Here is a 19,310-nt window from a genome sequence, read left to right on the forward strand (position 1 = left end):
CCCCCATTTGTCTCTAGATAGTTCTCTTTTAATGGAAATTTTAGTGCTTTTAGTGTTTGTGAATTGTTTTTTTTATCTCTATTTGTGTCTGCAACATTGTGTTCTTGCTGCTGACCGTCTTGGCCAGGTCTCCCTTGGAAAAAAGGTTCTTAATCTCAATGGGACTAACCTGGTTAAAAAAGGTTAAATACAAAAAAAAAAAAAATGTATTTATATTATTATTATTATTATTATTATTATTAATAATAATTAATTAATTAATTAATTAATTAATTAATTAATAATAATAAAAATAATAATAATGATAATAATATATCTATTTTAGTATTTTTAATCATGTGACTTCTGATGATTGCGTTCAGGTACTCTGGGAAAATTTGGCTTCAAGTCATCTCGTCGCCTTCTGGCATTCACGTGCATTCACCTAATGTTAGTTTTTGTTGGTATTTATTTACTTTTCTTACATTCTACAATTGCAGTAGCACACTTGTCGACATTATTTCCGTTTTGTTAGAGTAGTATAATGTAACTATGCAACTTTACCATGTGCATTTTCATCTGATGTATTTTTTTTTATTGTTATAACTTGTTGCTTTTATTCTTGCTTCTTGACACCCTTTAAAACAGTATATACATGGTGCAGAAGATTCAAAAGGCTTTGTAATACATCATGAACAATGAACGACAGAGAGGTAGATACCAAAAGGGGAAACCGCGGTCTTGGCTGTGTGTTGACGTTGTGTTCAACCGAAACCCTCCACCGTCAGCCAGCCGCGCCTCCGCAGCCACAGCAAGGCCTATAAAAGGAGGCTAGATCACACGTCATATATGTGGGGGTATTACACATGCGCAGGTGAAGCTAGCCTGCCCTCGCCGAAATTGAGCCAATCACAACGCACGACCGCAGCTTCAGCTACACTGCGCATGCGTCATACCCCACACCACAAGACCGTGACCTAGCCTCCTTTAATAGGCCTTCAGCCACAGCTGATGCTGGCCAACCCTTTAGCTGCGAACCGCTACGGAACTTAGCAACCAGCTAGCGGTGTAGCACCGTTACAATGTGTGCGAGCTGTTAGCTGAATGTGTGCCTGTGTTTAGAGTTCAGTAAAGGTGTGTTGAGGACTTTAGACGGGTCATGTAAACGTGCTGCTACACTAAACCGGCGTTTAGTTGAGTAGTTCCCTCGTAGTTGAGTGCTGCTCCCGTTAGCTGACTAGTAGTGACAGTAGAGGATCAGAGGAGTGTCACGTTAACCGGGGCTAACTGTTAGCTAGCTGGTTAGCTACAACACAACCTAGCTGGCTAGTTAGCTCTATTGTTTTGTTAACTACTTTCAGTCTGGCTCGACTGCTGTTTTTTTCAAGTGGTAGCAACGTAAGTATGTGTTTCTATTAACATTGAACCATTGTAGTTTACTAACGTTGTGTTGAGTGTGAGTTTGTGAGACTAATGTTACTGCTTGGTGGGTGGCTAGCTTACTAGCCAGCTATTTGATCATATCTTGTTTGTCAACAATACTAAAATGTCTCAAGGATTTGAGGACATGATGAGCTGTCTACTCACACATCACAACTCTAGATTGAAACAAGCTAACGTTAGACATCGTATTGTAGCTTTTGCTTGAGAGATAAATGGTTAAATGGTTGATTTTCGTTCTAGTTTTCACTATTTTATTGACATTTATCTCATGTGGTGTGTAATCTCATCTAGTTTCTATTAAAATTGAAGCATTTGTATTTTACTAACGGCATGATTGAATGTGCGTTTGTAAGACTTGGTAATGTTACAATGCCTGCTTGGTGGGTGGCTAACTGATCATATCTTGTTTGTCAATAACACTAAAATGCCTCAGTGATTTTAGTGCATGATGAGCTGTCTTACTCACACATCACAACTCTAGATGTAAACAGCTAACATTAGACATCGTACTGTAGCTTTTTGCTTGAGAGATAAATGGTTAAATTGCCAATTTTCGTTCCAGTTTTCACTATCTTATTTATTTCAGGCTTGACATTTATTTCATGTGGTGTGTAATCTCATCTAGTTTGAAGCATTGCTGCTGGCAGAGCATGATCAGCTGTGGAACAGTTAAATGTACTGCTCTGATGAGACTTAACTTAGGGGCAGAATTTCACTTTTTCTGTTCTGTTTTTGTTTGTGTTGCTTCCACAGCCACGCTAGCAGCCCTGGATGAAAGCTGGACCTGAGCCTTGGGCTGTCTATGATGTTCAGAGCTTTTTCCTTGCATCACCAGACCCCTTCTGGTCTATTTAACTAGACATTGTTACTCTCAAAACCAATCCCACATCTCTGCTTGGCAACAGTATGATCATTCACGCTGACCCCACCCAGCCCACTGGGACAAGAATACCCCGAAACCAAGCTCTCCAAATGATATGATAGTAGCCACCTGGATCACTTTTTGTGCTTGCAGGAGCCTTGCACGGGTTCTGCTCTTCCTTTCCTCCTCAAACTCCCTTCCTCCATTCTGGGAGACCTTTGCCAGTGTGGTCTCTGGCACTGGAACCATGGGTAACAGCTGTGTGTGCCGGGAGGATAGTGACTTGGAGGATCACCACCATGGGACGTCGAGGGCAACCCGAGGACAAGCTAGGCGGGTGGATCACGGTACAGGAGGTGTAGGTGTTGATGCCGGAGAGGCGCGGAGCAGTCGACCCAGGGACCCAGTCAGGCCGCCACGCCGAGGGCGAGGGCCCCATGAGCCAAGACGAAAGAAGCAGAATGTGGATGGCCTGGTGCTGGACACATTGGCTGTCATCAGGACACTAGTGGACAAGTAAGTCTAATAAGAGTAATGATATTATTAAGATACATATGATGATGGGAGGAAGAGTTAGAGTGCTCTTTCAATAATGGTTTCTGTTGTGAGTTCAGCCAACAAAAAAATACTGTAGTCATTTACATGTAGATGCTTTAGTAGTAGTAATTAGATGTGGAGCAGCAAACGGGCAGCCACAGTGCCCTGGAAAACTAAATCAAGTTGTACTACAATATTTACTAGGTGTGGTTCGGCACATTTAGATCCCGTTATTCGTATTTCATAAGTTGAGATATATATTAACATGAGGGCACTCCACAGTAGCTACCCATGAAACTCAAGCTCAGTCAGACTCATGCCCACTAGAATCAGAAAAATCCTAGATGTTGATGTCTTCCAGCAGAAGCATCACAAGATGTTGTTGTGTTGTCACAAACTTGCAAACATCGTATGCGTGACTTTTTCGAAAGAGTAGTTGGTACACAGTAAAGTCACGTCTTTGAGATGACTAAGTCCTGTGTCTTTTATTTGGAACAAACAGCACAGTACAATATTTTGTGCAGAAATCCCAGCAACACTTTACTTCATGTCCCTCTGATTAGCATTCATAAGCAACTTATAAACATTTAATAAATGGGTTTATAATGCACTATAATGTAGTTGTAAGCAGATAAAAGTGTTTATTAATGTATTTGCCAACAATTAATAACTCCTTCTATGGGCACCCCTAAATGGAGGCTGCTGTAAAAACAAATAATAAATGGCAATATAATAAAACAGTTATAATTTACAAGTTCTAATTGTTGATAAATACTGTACTTGAATAAACACTTAAAATGTCCTTATAGCTGCATACAGCTACATTGTAGTGTGTTATAAACCATTTATGAAATGTTATTATACTGTGTTTGTTTATAAATTTTAAATAGGGGGACTTAAAGCAACGCTACCGAAATCCCACAGGGAAAATCACAAAGGTGTTCTACTCTGTTTATTAGTGTTATTCAGGAAAACTAGCAATAATACAACATTAGAACCAAATTTTCTAAAATATAAAATGTTTTTCTAATTAATTTATCATTATATCTACAGTATAGTATTGTGGAGTGTGGTGGGAAGTACTGCAATGAATGCTGTTAGAGACTCTCTTATGATGTATTGTGTTGGCTAGGTCGCACCTGTCTCGTTGACATTGCTAAGGGCATTAAACTTCACTGCGCCATCAAAAATATGTTTACGTTCATATCACCTTTTCATTCTTAGACTTTTTAACTGCAGATCACCAACAACAAGGTGAAACCGCTTCACAAATCACATTTCCTCCGTCTTTACCTGACGTAATCTTTTTTATGGTTAGTTGAAAGTAACTGGGGAATGTATTGTTCTTTTTCCAGGAAATCAGGATTTCTCACCATAAATGAGAGCTTATATTAAAATGCAAAACTGCAGACAATTCATGAATAAAAAGCAGTCATTTCACAAAATAGCCTTCCTCAAACATAGAAATGTAAAGGCTACAACTTTGACAAAAAGACAAATGTTTCTTTTTTCACCTGAACTAACAAAATACAACAAGCAGAAGTGTTCTCGTATCAGGACTTATCTTTATTATTTAATAGTTTTTCAAAAAAGGGTGCTCTGCAATTAGCTGGTTCTGTATCTTTCTGTGTATATGAGCAGACTGGAAAACCTTGCTCATCCTCCACAGAGGTGACTTGAATGGTATGAAATGTTCCAAGCAGCGGCCGCAGGTCTTTTACCTGTGGCTTCAAACAGGCAGAACTCCTTAGAGAGGACTTTGTGCAAGTCAGTTTCCTTTATGTTCTGCATTTCCTCTCTTGATGTAGCGATGACTTGCTGCAATGATGTAGCAAGATTTGTGTTGCCTGCGCAGATGCTGAAACACTCTCTTCCTTATCCTCCTCTTCCTCTGAGCTATCATTCTCTTTGGAGAAAAGCTGTTCAGCGTGACCCTTTGGGGTTTTATCAGTTTCTTCAGCATGGGTTTGTTTGGCTTTGAGAACAAACTATGGGCAGGATAACTGTTATGATATAAAAAATGAAAATATGAATGTTGAAATAGGTATATGTAAATTATAGGTAGTGTAGTCTCCTCTGGTTGTCTGGTTATTAGGCTCGTCCTATTCGTAGCAGCAGCTAGAATGCCTAATTTTTCCTCAGACTAACTTAATAAGAAACCTTTTTCAGTCTCTTCGTCTTTCTCTCCATGAAGCTGGCCACTAGAGCATCTCTTGTGTTCCGGCATAGTGTGGAGTAGTATTTCTTAAGTTCATCCCAACTCCCAAGTGCATCTTCACCAGCTTCAGTTTAAGCACAAATCAATTTTTCTGAGTATCTCCATTATATAATTTGAAATAATCTTGATTTATGTCAACCAGGGTCTTTGTCACAGCTCTGTGCAGCCACTCTAGATGACTGTTCTTTTGAGTACAACAATCCAGTTTCAGCTTGAGTTCCTTTCCAAACGTTTCTTTCACATACCCCTGTAGCTTTTCACTGGTTTGACCAATTGTGCAAATATGTGTTTATAAATTCTAGTTTGTAGTTAAAAGACACGGGCCACTTTCTTCAACATGGCCTGTAAGTCATATGATCCTTTGATCTCCTCTTATCCAGCATATCCTCTGTCTGATCATGCCACTTGATGAACTGCCTGCATATTTTATTTCTCTTGTACAGATTTTTGTCTCCACTTCATTAACATTTATTCTAGCACAATTTTTCCACACTGTTGAATTGTAGTCTACACTTAAGCATGACTGGTACATAAAAACGTACATAAAGACCCAACTTTGTTAATTTATAACTGCATTTCAAGGTTGAGGTTCAGTATTTGTAGAAGTTAAGTAATATGGTGGAGAAGGTGTACCTTTGATGGTCCTCGGCACATGTGAACACACAAGCGTGCTTTTCAGTTGTTATTTTACTCCGTGAGAGAGTTGTTGATTTCACGAGCAATTTTTGAAGGTGTAGTTTGTAGTGTTGTGTTGGATATGGTACAAACAATTTGATATTAGTTATTGATTGTTGGTATTATGTTATTTTTTAAGTAGGTAAATATTTGGTTGCATCTCATCTAATGTGACCATTTACAGATTATCTCTATTTTTATTATTGTACATTTAATATTTTGTGATGATTGTTGAGACTAAATGATACTATATAATTTGACGTTTTATAGCTTAAAGCATATTGTAGAAAGTGAGATTTCCTTGTCTTCTTTGATTATAAAGCAGGTCTATAGAAATACATAGATTATACAAAATATATAAATAAATATAAATAGTACATTTTCAATCCATGGAGAAATGCCTACAGCCCGTATTCAGAAACTGTGCTTTTAAATGAGCCGTCAGGACTTCTGTAAGGTTGTGATGTCGTAACTATACAGTCACCGGTAGAAGTCAGCATGATTTGGCACCAAATCCAGACTGCAAAAAAGAGAAGAATGATGCATGCACAAAATACAAGTATGAACCTGCAAATGGTTGCAAGATACAGCAAAATATCACTTCATTATAATACTGATAAATATTACAGCTTGAACCACTGTCTTTTGAATACTTTTGCAGCCCTGTGTGAAACATGCATGTACATTTCCAAGAATTTCTTCACAGTTTGACTTGTAAGTGAAAGAAAATGAAGTTACAGCATTACTTAGTTGCGTCAGGAATCTGAGGATCAAGTTATGGCTGTCAAAATGAAAGCAGTTTTCAGCTTGGGACGTGGCATGACAAGCAACAGTAATAGCAGCAGCATCAAAAACAACATCCACTGAAGTAAATCCTTTACGCTTGCCTTAACCTCTCCATGGGATAACATTACGGTCCATGTTAGCCATTACTGCAATCACAGAAGCACACAAAGGCATGAATAATTTGCTTATAATATTTCAGATGCTGTGATCACAGGGTCATAAAGACTTGATGTACTTGCTGGTTGAATACTCTTACTGAGAAGTACCAGCTCCATTTGTGCAAAGTATGGACATAAATAAACACATGTACAGTATCACAAAATATAGAGTAGAATTTGTGATGTTAGGCTTTCAGGTGAAATGAGAAAAATGTGAGAAAGGCTGTTTTCACATTCTGTCCAAACTTTTGTTTTTCAGTGACCAAGAGCCCCCTTACTCCATGATCACTTTGCACGAGATGGCAGAGACGGGTAAGGAAAAAATTTAAATACACATCCACACACTGGGCGTGGACTTATTAGACAGGACTTTGTCCAGTTAAAAAACTGGTACAGAATATAATAAGCAATGTGATTCAAAAGCACTTTTCATGTGTTTGAAATGAGAGGATCAGAGGTTATAAAATGGGAAAAGGTAGAAACATCAGCTTTACTCAGAAATAGTAATTTGACCAGGTGGCTAATGTCTCAGCCCAACAAAACCATGTCTTGGTTGGCTCTTAGTCATGTGCACAATTCTTCAGAGGCCCTCTTCAGACCTGGTATTCACATGCGTCCTGAGTGATCGGATCACAAGTGGACAGCTCTAAGTACAGGTCTGAAGGCACTGAAGACGCATTGAGGATTCATTGAGATCCAATCACTTAGACCACATTCAGTACAGACTATCAGACTGGGCAGACTAAGTTCATTATTATCATACTGTTGGTGTTTTTTGTTCCGGTGCTTTGCACGGAGCTGACACCCACCCGCTCGCTCTCATCCCCGGCTCTCTGAAGATCTGTACCCTGCTGTTGCCTGGCAAGGGCAGCGGTGTCAGCAGCATGGAGGTCCCCGGGAACACCGGTACAATAACCTTATATTAATAAAATGTACCCGAATTTCCGAATATGTAGGACATTACTGACATTCTACTGACATTCATGTAATACTACGGCACAATATCTGCTGTTTCAGCCATGTGTTTACTATACGTTTATTTGCATATAGAGCGGGAAAGTGAGATCTGATCGCAAGTGGTCACTCAAGACGCATGTTGAGACGCATTCTAATACCAGGTGTGAACAGACGTACTTAAAGCTGTCCACTTGTGTTCGGATCACTCAGGACGCATGTTAATGCCAGGTCTGAGCAGGGCCATAGTTTCTTCAGGTTGAAATGAAGCTATCCACTGGACTGTAGCTGTACAGTTAAGGCGTTTCACAAATTATGCAGGGGATTTATCATTTCTACTGACTGGTGAGGAGTCCTAGGAATTTAAACAGGTCCCTTCTAAATATGCTGTCCCATCCCCCTCGGCCTGAGCTGGTGGGTTGTTTTTGAGAACTGCTGAGGCAGTGATATTACAGTAGCTTTGTAAGCAGCAGACAGTCGCAATCCTCTTCCTCTGTTCAGTGACATTTTTTCCCATTTATCCTCTTTGACACCTCAGTCAAACCACTCTGAGTTGAAACACGTGTTGTCAGAAGCAGGTCTAGCAGTACGCATATTTTGTTTAGGTTGAGCTGTGCTCTGTTGTTCAGAAGAAACACATGTACAAATCCTACACAAAGAAGATGGGTGGGTTTGAATGAGGTTGTAAGAGAGGCCATTTATGTCAAACTGGAGAAAGGTTCACTGAAGAGGGCTGCAACACCACCTGCCTGCTGCTTACAATCCTGCTGTAATATTGCTGTCTCAGCGTTTTCCAACACACCGGCCGGCCTTGCCCGGGGGGGACGTTACATCACCTGGGGAAGGGACATAGTCACGAGTTACACTACAGACATCATGTGTTGGTCACTACTTACATTATTACCCATGTCATGTAATCTGTAAAAATATGATCAAAATATTCTTCTATTTTGAATGTTCCTGATGGATATTTTTACTAGTTTGTGCAACAACTTGTGAATAATGTATAATAGAGTTGCTGTATTCTTAGTTTGACTGACAGGTCTGATTCTTATTCAGGTTTGTGACTATTTGGAGCTTGAGTTGATGTTTGCGTGTGTGTTTTGGTGCGTTGTGTGTGTGTGTGCTTTCTTGTTCATATGGTGAATGACGCGCTCATTCTGTATGTGTTTGTGTGTGTGCTTATGCGGTAGTCTTTGAATTCTTGTGTCTGCACATGTAATGTTTGATGCTCACAAGGCGTGGTGTTGTCATGTTGTTTGACAACAGCCAAGTTGGGTATTAGCTTGCAGACACTAAACCCTGAAGGCAACCAAGCAGCAAGTCAGTCAGTCAGCCAGCCAGTCACTTTCAGTTTGACATGTGCCATGATGTTACATTATTCATCAGCCAGTTGGCTGGGGCTCTTATAAGTGATAGTGTTGGAGAGAGCGAATTTCTTATCGAGTCATCTAATGGACAGGAAATGGATGTTTTAGTCTTTATGACACATCTGATACTCATAATCCAGGAACCTGTCTCCCAAAGGGATTTCAGCACAGTTCAATTATCTTTGAGTTATCTGCTGTCATTGGCAATTCCTGTGTTTTTGCATGAAGTGTGCATTATTATAATGAAAGAACAAAAGCGACAGAGACAAAGGAGGGGAAACATCTGAATGGTTGGATAAATTCAATCTGTCGAGTCTCATTTCAATCTTTTCCTCTCTTCTCCCTCCCAGATGACGGTTGGCTGGAGGTTGTCCAGTCTCTGATTCGAGTGATCCCATTGGACGATCCGCTTGGCCCTGCAGTGATAACCCTTCTATTGGATGAGTGTCCCCTGCCCACCAAGGTCAGTTCCTTGTGCTTGTTTATAACACAGAGAGAATCACTTTGGATAATAACTTTAAAATAATATGACCCGTAACCTTGAAATTTCGTTCCCCAAAACTGACCAAAGCCTGAGGTGTAAAAGATATAATCTCAAGACTGACCCAGCCCTGTCTCCTCTGTTTGTGACTGCAGCTCTAATGAAAACCAGTCTTTGTCTTCCTCTTTCCCAAGACCTTTTTCTGTATTTTGGTGATTGTGTGTATGTATGTACACTGGGACAGAGCTAGAAATTTTGCCCCCCATGATTAGTGAATTGCTGTGGTTCCAATTTTTTTTTTCACCTCAAGGAACTGTCTTGTAACTTCAACACATGTATTTTGGCCTCTGCTTTCCACCCCCTCTCTCCCACACTACTTCCTTTTTCCCCTTTGGACAAATAAAATTTGTTTAGAACCCCCTGCCTCCCAGTCCAAAGTAACCTGAGGACAAAGGACACACTATGACACTCTGAACAGTATGAACTCTGTACTCTACCCAATATGCTCCACCTAACAAAACATAATATTTTGCAGGTTTAAATTCTAACATGTAAAGCTTCAAACACACAGCAGCTATAAAAAGGAAAAGAAAACGGGTAACACACCTGCAGGTAGTGCTTATAAGTAGCCCTGGCTGGACTCAAACTGTCAGTATGAAACTGCTGGCATTGCAGCTCAACAGCTGGATGATATTGTCTGATCCTGGTTCTGCTGCATCAGGGACATTGTGTCACTGTTAAAGGAACAGTGTGTAGCATTTAAAGGAATCTATTGGCAGAAATGGAATATAATATTAAAAGGTATGATTTCTTTAGTGTATAATCACCTTAAAATAAGAATTGTTGTGTTTTTGTTACCTTAGAATGAGCCGTTTATATCTACATACAGATACAGATATGTAGATATAAGGTTCTCTCCACGGAGCCATCCCCCATGTTTCTACAGTAGCCCAGAACGAACAAACCAAACACTGGCTCTAGATAGGGCCATTCGCGTTTTCACGTTTATGCTTTGGCCACTATATTTGTCCTACACGCCTTTCAGTTGGTTGCAATCTGCAACCTCACCACTAGATGTCGCCAGATCTTACACACTGCACCTTTAATAAAGTTAATATAATTTTTACTTGTGGTGTGCTTTCTCCAGCTGTTTCTCTAGCGAATCACGGCCACTAATAGTGTGTGTATGCTCACCACTGTATTTTTCCCACACTTGCCTTTAATACTTTGTATCTTGACCACTTTTGGGGCATTTTCCATCACAATCATGTATGGATTTGGGACCTCTGTGACTGAAAATTGTATGTTTCATCTCTCCATCCTCTGCAGCTTCTGGATTGTTTGGTAGAAACTGTGTGTGTGTGACTTTCATGAGAGTAACTGCTCCATCTCCTCTCTCCAGGATGCTCTCCAGAAACTGTCTGACATGTTGAGTCTGAGTTCGGCTGTAGCACGACAGGACGCTCTCAACCCTGCTAAACACAGAAACACCACAGCTGTCCTGGGATGCCTGGCAGAGAAACTGGCTGGTACAGTCTACATTTACACTAGACATACTTTTAATTCTTGAGTCAATAGTCTGGCTCTGCACTGCTTCCATTAGCATGTTACTTGTTTGCTATGCACTTGTAGACATTCAAGTTCAATGCAAACAACTGATTACAACTTAGGTTTGTTTGGGGGTAATTTTTACTATTTTTGCTACTTAACCAGAGTAAGACAGAGTCATGGATGCTGTTTTTTATGTCTTAATGTGCAGTTTAGGGGTAGATTGGATGGTCAGATTAAACTATTTTAGCTCAGTCACTCAATTATTCTTGGAATCAAGAAGCTGCTCCTCTCAAAGTCAGGAAAACACATTCACTTTCTGAACACTGACGTTTAAATACATTTTCCTCTTGGTATTGACCTGTTAACACAATTTCTTTCCATTTCTTTTTTAGGTCCGGCTAGTATTGGATTGTTGAGCCCTGGAACCCTTGAGTACCTCCTAGAGAGTCTGGTGAGCAAACACACACACTCACACACCCTTGTGGTGGCAGTCTGCATGTCTATGATTCATTTTGTGGAAAGGTGTAACATTAAAATAGCTTATTTTTTTTTATTCATGGCACGTGGATGTTGCTTTTGGGAGGGTCATCAATTTTCTTGTGTTGCCTCCGCAATCAAGCTACTTTTTTTTTTTTTTTACAAAAAGCCAAACAAAAACAATGCTTTTGTATCTTGCTGCATTCAAAGATTGGATGAGATGCTGACTCTGTAAATGCAGCACTAAGGGTGCTTTCACATTATTTTACGTTTACTGCGTTCACAACTGCCCAAACGAACCGCACCAGGGTTTGAACCGCTCCAGAGTTCAATTAAAGCGGACTAAATGTTGGCTTGTGAAAGCGCCCTAAGACATCAGTATGCTTCAAATGAAAGTATGATGGGAAGTCCAACCATGTCGGACAGCCAGGGTGGTAGTTTTTACAAATGAGTTTGGCATTTGTAAAATCATTTGATGTCCAACCAGGATTTTCTATATTCACTTTATTACTACTTTTCAAATTGTTTGTGTTATGTATCAAATAAGAACCTCATTGTTTTCTACCAATCCACTCTCATTGATGTGCTTTGTCAGAACTAAAAGGAAGTCAATTTTACAATTGATGTGTTTCATACTGATCCAACAAAAAACAATAAAAAACATCCAAATGTTGACAACTTCAGTGGAAAAACACTCTGCAGCTGCTTCTCAGGAAAAGCCTTTCAGTTCTGCCTTTGACAATATCCATTTAATATGAAGTAGTTGCATCAAGTGGAGGACTTTGGATAGAAAGAACAAGAGTGAGTAAGTGAGTAAGGAAAACATGTTTTGTAGATACATTTTATGTACATGACCGTCAATGACATCCAAATCACGAGGGAGCTAAAACATGTATGCAGGTGAATAATCTTAGTAGAGTTCATCCTGGAAGGAAGACATAGTGATGGTTTTGCAGTCAATAAAGTGAAGTGACATTGTGACATGTCAGTTATAAAACTCTCAACCACCTTTGTTTCATCCAACGTCTGTCCTTGGAAGCATGCTCACTGTGAATTAATAACAGAAGGCATAGTTATATGAGATGTGTATTGTTATTGTATGTTTGCATGAACGAAAATATTCAAAACCATAACCTGAAAAAGAGCAGACTGATGATCATTTCTTTTCTGTAAATCTCCCTCCAGAGCTCTGAGGCCCACCCTACTGTCATGCTGTTTGCTCTCATCGCTTTGGAGAAGTTCTCCCAGACCAGTAGGTTCACTCTCTGTATTTTAAGGCCTGTTCATATTAAAGATTCATGATGAGATCGGTGCAAACTGGTGACTTCCTTACAAAAGAATATCAAGATGAGACAGAAAGTGACCTTATCAAAGGAATGCTATGACAACAGGCATGTCCCGAGTCTCAGCTTCTGCTTTCTACAACTTCCTTGTTGGTGGTTTGTTTGTTTTTGCATATGAAATATTATACTGTGAGGTAGAGTAACAGATGTGCTGTTCTTCAACAGTTTCTCCTGTTTATTTCCAAATCATTATATGAATTGCTGATTGGTTGCAAATACATTGTGATGCTGAAGCATTTTAATACTCTAAACTAAAACTCTCCACACGCAACTATCAATTAAATTAAGAATCGAGTTTTCTACAGATTATTCCATCGATTAATCGAGTAATTGGACAAAGAATACTTTTGCTTTATTAAGGAGCAACAGTAAATTTACAAAAAATAATATCTTAAAATTAACAACTTATTGGTTTCCTTTTTTAGAAAAATCAACATGCATGCTTAAATTGCCTACAGTAATATCTGTCAAACCTGAACCCATTTAGTACATTTACGTGCCATATTACATTCTGAGTTTTAGATAAAACATTTTCTGAAATGCAAACAAAGAAATTTAAAATCAAACAAGGATTAAACAGAGCGTCAATGTTTTTTTAGTAATTGAATTACTGGAGTTACTCGAGGAATCGTTTCAGTCCTAGTCCCCACCAGCCAACTGCCTCCATCAGCTTTGATTACATTGCTGCAACGTTTTTCTATAATTTTTTACGCCAGCTTGTTGGGAATTTTTTGAACTGGCCTTTACACTTATTCCGAACGTTGCCTCTCCTACATAGGCCTTTTAAAGACATATTCCACTGAAGCCACTTTCATCTCTGACACAGATTTATTTTGAGATTTGTTAGAATGTTTTAACACACATGCCTGGTGCATCTTCTTGCCCTCAGGTGAGAACAAACTGACGGTGTCTGAGTCGTGCATCAGCAATCGACTCGCTGTCCTGGAGTCGTGGGCAGAGCATATTGACTACCTGAAGAGGCAGGTTGGATTCTGCTCACAGTGGAGCCTCGACAACCTGTGTGAGTAATACCATGTTTTCAATGTTTGTGTAGGATCACATGCTACAATCTCTTTAATTAGGCTTTTGTGAATGTGAGTCACTGAAGAAAGAAATATGATAATTAGGACTGTCAAAGTTAACGCAAATTTGTTTTACTGCTACTAATTTCTTTAACACAACTTGCGATTTTTAGGTTGTAGCGGGCTCAGTTTTAACGCTAGAGTGAAGATACTAGCATCATATGAAACTAAATAAGCTAAAGAATCCATTACGCTACATTTTGGCGAAGAAAAATGGGAATGGCCATTTTCAAAGGGGTCCCTTGACCTGTGACCTCAAGATATGTGAATGAAAATGGGTTCTCCCCTTTACAGACACGCCCACTTTATAATAATTTCATGCAGTTTTGGGTCAAGTCAGCACACTGACACACTGACACCTGTTGTTGCCTGTTAGACATGAGTTTGCCATGTTATGATTTGAGCATATTTTTGTATGCTAAATGCAGTACCTGTGAGGGTTTCTGGACAATATTTGTCATTGTTTTGTGTTGTTAATTGATTTCCAGTAATAAATGTATACATACATTTGCATAAAGCAAGCATATTTACCCACTCCCGTGTTGATAAGAGTATTTAATGCTTGACAAATCTCCCTTTAAGGTACATTTTGAACGGATAAAAAATGTGTGATTAATTTGGAATTAATCATGGATAATCATGCGATAAATCGCGATTAAATATTTTTTTTTTTTTTTAAAGTTATTTTTTTGGGGGCATTTTCCATTTTTTTTATTGACAGGACAGTGGATAGAGTCTTGAAAGGGGGGAGAGAGAGAGTGGATGCGGAAAGGGCCACAGGCCGGATTCGAACCCGGGCCGCCGCGGTCAGGACCAAGCCTTAATACATGGACGCCCGCTCTACCAACTGAGCTAACCCAGGCGCCCGCGATTAAATATTTTAATCGATTTACAGCCCTAGTGATAATGTTTCCTCTGTCATCCTCCGTCCAGTCCTAAAGGAGGGTCGTCAGTTCACCTACGAGAAGGTCAACCTCGCCAATATCAACGCCATGCTCAACAGCAACGACGTCAGCGAGTACCTCAAGATCTCCCCTACTGGACTAGAGGTTAGTGTGTGTTTAGTCTGTGAGAATAGGCACATATGGCAGCATTTATGGATGTACATTTGATCATTTACAGATCCACTCCTTCCGGAAATTATGCCTTCTCCAACATTGAGACTTTAATTCTTTATACCCATTAGCCTGATATACTGTAAATGTTTTTCACAAGTATATATGCAATCTAATCTATGAATGTTTTCTCTTTTTGCTCCCCTCCTCAGGCACGATGCGATGCTTCGTCCTTTGAGAGCGTGCGTTGTACATTCTGCGTGGATTCCGGCGTTTGGTACTATGAGGTGACGGTGATTACATCAGGCGTGATGCAAATCGGATGGGCCACTAAGGACAGCAAGTTCCTCAACCATGTACTCATCTTCATTGTCTGCACTGTTCAGCTTTTCCACATTCTGTTTTTATGCAGTCGCACAATTTAGCTTTTCGTACGTGTGTGTGTTACAGGAGGGTTACGGGATAGGAGACGACGAATACTCATGTGCGTATGATGGCTGCAGGCAGCTCATCTGGTACAACGCTCGCAGTAAACCTCACTCTCACCCCTGCTGGAAGGAAGGTATGCACTACACACACAGACTTTTGTTTCTCAACCATATACTTGAAAGAAGTTTGTTGTCAGTCTGAACAGTAGAAGCGAGGGGATACCACGCTGTAAATGTCAGGCTCGTTTAGAAATTGCTTTGTTTTTAGCATCTCTGGATTGTTTTGTGATTTTTAGCACCCACACGCTGCTGTCACAGCCAGCATTCAGGCTCTTATTTACCTCCCACATGGAGTGATAATAGCAATAAAAGCATGCCAAGACTTATTCTTCTGTGTGTGTGTGGCCTGTTAAGGAGATGCCATCGGCTTCCTGTTGGACCTCAGCAAGAAGCAGATGATCTTCTATCTGAATGGACATCAGCTGCCGCCAGAGAAACAGGTCTTCTCCTCAGCCACGTAAGCCCACGCACACAGTCCCCTCCTTAATATCTGTCACTTTTGTGTTTATACTTTTTGTCCAATGGTTGTTCTCCCTCATACACTTCTTTCCTCTCTCTTTCTGTCCTTCCCTTTTCCCTCTCTCCTTCCGTTCTTCCTTCCTTCCTTCCTTCCTTCCCTCTTTCCTGTGTATTTCACTCTTCTTTCTTCTGTCCCTTTCTTAAATTAACCCCCATCTTTCCTTCACCTCTGTGTCCGTCAGGTCCGGTTTCTTTGCAGCAGCCAGCTTTATGTCATACCAGCAGTGCGAGTTTAACTTTGGGGCCAAGCCTTTCCGTCATCCACCTTCTGTCAAGTTCAGCACCTTCAACGATTTCGCTGCACTGCTGCCCAGTGAAAAGATCATCCTACCCAGGTAAAAAATTAAGCTGATCCTAAAACAGACTACACTCTGAGAATTTGGAAAGGTGGCAATCTGTTGTCTTGCCCAACCGTCCCCTGACTAGTGACTCACTTGTTTGCACACAGCGGCCAACACGTAGGTATGGCATGATACAAACATGACTCATCTTTTGGGGTTGCTCCAGTGTACATAGAGCATTTTCATCACTCTTTAATTTGTTGGCTACATTAAAGCAGCTCTTTAGACTTCTTTGTATATTTAATGACCAGTTAAAGGAACAGAGCAATATTTGTACAAGATATGGTCACTTTATCACATTTACAGTCTAATGTTCTACAGTGCAACAGACTCTGGTCTTGTGGCAGGCACACACTGTTCAGTTTAGGGTTTCCAGTAAATTGTGCCAGTGACCCAGGATCCACAATACTCTGTCAGTGGAACACCAAATTAAATGTACTATTAATAGTACTTATTACACAGGAGATTGACCAGACAAAATGCCATTTGAAGGGTCTACCAGCTTGTACTAAATAACATCTTTGTTGAGCTTAAAATTATCATATTTTGTCAGAAAGTTGTTGACTCAACTCTATAGCAATCCTGTGTAACAACACAACCGGGAACATTACCGTAGCTGAATCAAGACCTCTGACACAGTGTCAACAAAAACTGAACATTATAATCTGGACAAAAATATTACAATCACAAAAATATTATTGGATCAAACAGGTGTACTTGTTATTGACACAAGCAAAAAAGTAGCTTGAAAATGTATTCACATTTTGAGCGTTGTCTTGAGTATACAATTAGTGCAAACTGGCTGAAGAACGGTGGAATAATTAAGAAAATAAAAAATAACTAATCAAATGGCTAGCCAACCCACATCTTAACCGCACGTTATGGGACCACTCGTTCCTGCTCAAGCCACCGACATCTGCAGCATGACCTGTTGGCCAGCTGTCCCACAGCACACCTGTAATGTATACACACAGTGAACAAATTAACGTTAGATTCATAAATTAGCATGAACACAGGAATGTTGGGCTCTGTTAGTAGCTTGGTAAAATAACAGTAGTGTGCTTTTAAGTTCATCATCACTCGCCTGCATCCTGTATTTGGAAGCTAAGTTGTCAAAGCTTTGCAGTTTTGTTATTTTATTTGCCATAAAAGAAGTTATTTACATGAATAGAAGCAAGAGGCCAGTGTCATATGCTTGAATTCAGACTTGCCACAGCGCAAATACATCATGTCGATCTATTGTGACAAGTTGTCTTCACTATATACAGAAGATAACAGCTTTAAATACCTGTCTGTAAATGGAAATATTGATCTGTTTTTGTGTGTGTTTGCTTGTTTGTTTATTTGTGTGTGTTTCACAGACACCGGCGTCTGGCCTTACTAAAGCAGGTTAGCATCAGAGACAACTGCTGCACGCTGTGTTGTGACGTCATGGCTGACACGGAGCTGCGGCCCTGTGGACATGGGTATGTGTGCATCTGGTGTGAACAAACAGAGCTTGAAAGTCCCAAACTATTGAAACGGTGTAAATATAATTAGGGTTGTCAAAGTTAACGCTGTAACGCACATTCGTTTTAACGGCACTAATTTCTTTAATGTATTAACGCAATTTGCAGTTTTTAAGTTGTAGCTGTATCAGTTTTAAAGCTAGAGTGAAGATACTGGTATCATATGAAACTACAATCCATCGCTACTAACCATGTCATGTTAGCTTATTGGAAAGGAGCGCTAAATAACGCTCCAAACTTGCGCTAAATTTTGGCTATTTTCAAAGGAGACCCTTAACCTCTGACCTCAAGATATGTGAATAAAAATGGGTTCTGTGGGTACCCTCGAGTCTCCCCTTTACAGACATGCCCACTTTATGATAATCGCATGCAGTTTTGGGCAAGACATAGTCAAGTCAGCACACTGACACACTGACAGCTGACACCCACATTTGAGCATATTATTTTATGCTAAATGCAGTACCTGTGAGGGTTTCTGGACAATATTTGTCATTGTTTTGTGTTGTTATATAGTATATAAAATAAAAATATAATATAATATATATATATATACTATAAATAAAATATATATAGTATATAGATTTGCATAGAATAAGCATATTTGCCCACTCCAATGTTGATAAGAGTATTAAATACTTTACAAATCTTTAAGGTACATTTTGAACAGATACAAAATGTGAGATTAATTTGTGATTAATCGTGATTAAATAATTTAATCGATTGACAGCCCTAAATATAATATATTGTAGGTCAAAAATATTTGGATAAAATATCTTTGAGAGCAACATTTTCTATGAATGTATAATAAAGTCATCCTTTATGTTTTCTCCCCATCCTCCTCCAGTGGTATGTGTATGGAGTGTGCCTTACAGTTAGAGACGTGTCCCCTGTGCCGCCAGGACATCCAGACCCGCGTCAGACTCATTGCACATGTCTCCTGACAAACCTCCTGCCCCTTCTCCAGCAAGGAGAGACACACAAGCCCTACAGCCTCGTCCTCCTCATCTAATCCCCTCTCACCCAGCAGGGCTGAGAGGACGGTGCCACTGTGTTGTGATGATAATAGAACTGTGACTTCTGGTAAGAGGAGGCGACGGTGGAGGGGCGGAGAAAAGAAAAAGAGGAGATGAGAGGAGGGAAATGTAAACCACAGCTGGATCCCCAGGAGATATCTCCCATTTACCTACATTCTCCTCTTTTGTATCCTTCTGACAACTCACTGCAGAAGCTGGGCCAGGAATCGTCAACTTTCTACCAACAGTGTGTATTTCAGACAGAAAGAGCAGAAGTGAGGAGCAGAAACAGTTTAACAAGATTACAGACGGAACCAACCTCTCATCTGCAAGCCCTTGCGTAGAGTTATCAGACATCCTCCCTATGATATGAGGATCCGGCTGTGCTTTCAGCCCAGAGGCTACTACTATTTAATCCCATTATTGTCATGTACACGTCTGCAGATCTGAAAGGGCTGGATAGCAGAAAA

The 19,310-nt window shown here is 40.0% G+C and overlaps 1 protein-coding gene across 2 annotated transcripts in view; it reads left to right on the top strand.

The window, feature by feature from the left end:
- The first annotated feature begins 912 nt into the window (after window positions 1-912).
- The window catches only part of rspry1 (ring finger and SPRY domain containing 1), a 20,281-nt gene continuing 1,883 nt past the window's right edge, over window positions 913-19,310 (top strand). Inside the window, exons 1-15 of one of the 2 annotated variants that reach the window (XM_037766955.1) lie at window positions 913-1,381; window positions 2,176-2,800; window positions 6,918-6,970; window positions 9,333-9,445; window positions 10,866-10,992; window positions 11,407-11,465; window positions 12,677-12,743; window positions 13,724-13,855; window positions 14,850-14,965; window positions 15,184-15,327; window positions 15,422-15,533; window positions 15,814-15,916; window positions 16,161-16,313; window positions 17,681-17,785; window positions 18,672-19,310. The exon at window positions 18,672-19,310 is cut by the window's right edge and continues 1,883 nt beyond it. In XM_037766955.1, the coding sequence (XP_037622883.1) occupies window positions 2,400-2,800; window positions 6,918-6,970; window positions 9,333-9,445; window positions 10,866-10,992; window positions 11,407-11,465; window positions 12,677-12,743; window positions 13,724-13,855; window positions 14,850-14,965; window positions 15,184-15,327; window positions 15,422-15,533; window positions 15,814-15,916; window positions 16,161-16,313; window positions 17,681-17,785; window positions 18,672-18,768 (1,782 nt within the window). In that variant the 5' untranslated portion in view covers window positions 913-1,381; window positions 2,176-2,399 and the 3' untranslated portion in view covers window positions 18,769-19,310. The remainder of the gene's footprint in view (window positions 1,382-2,175; window positions 2,801-6,917; window positions 6,971-9,332; window positions 9,446-10,865; window positions 10,993-11,406; window positions 11,466-12,676; window positions 12,744-13,723; window positions 13,856-14,849; window positions 14,966-15,183; window positions 15,328-15,421; window positions 15,534-15,813; window positions 15,917-16,160; window positions 16,314-17,680; window positions 17,786-18,671) is intronic. The other variant, XM_037766954.1, reaches the window with a different exon arrangement.

This window comes from Sebastes umbrosus, chromosome 4 (assembly GCF_015220745.1).
Source record: "Sebastes umbrosus isolate fSebUmb1 chromosome 4, fSebUmb1.pri, whole genome shotgun sequence".
NCBI lineage: Eukaryota > Metazoa > Chordata > Actinopteri > Perciformes > Sebastidae > Sebastes > Sebastes umbrosus.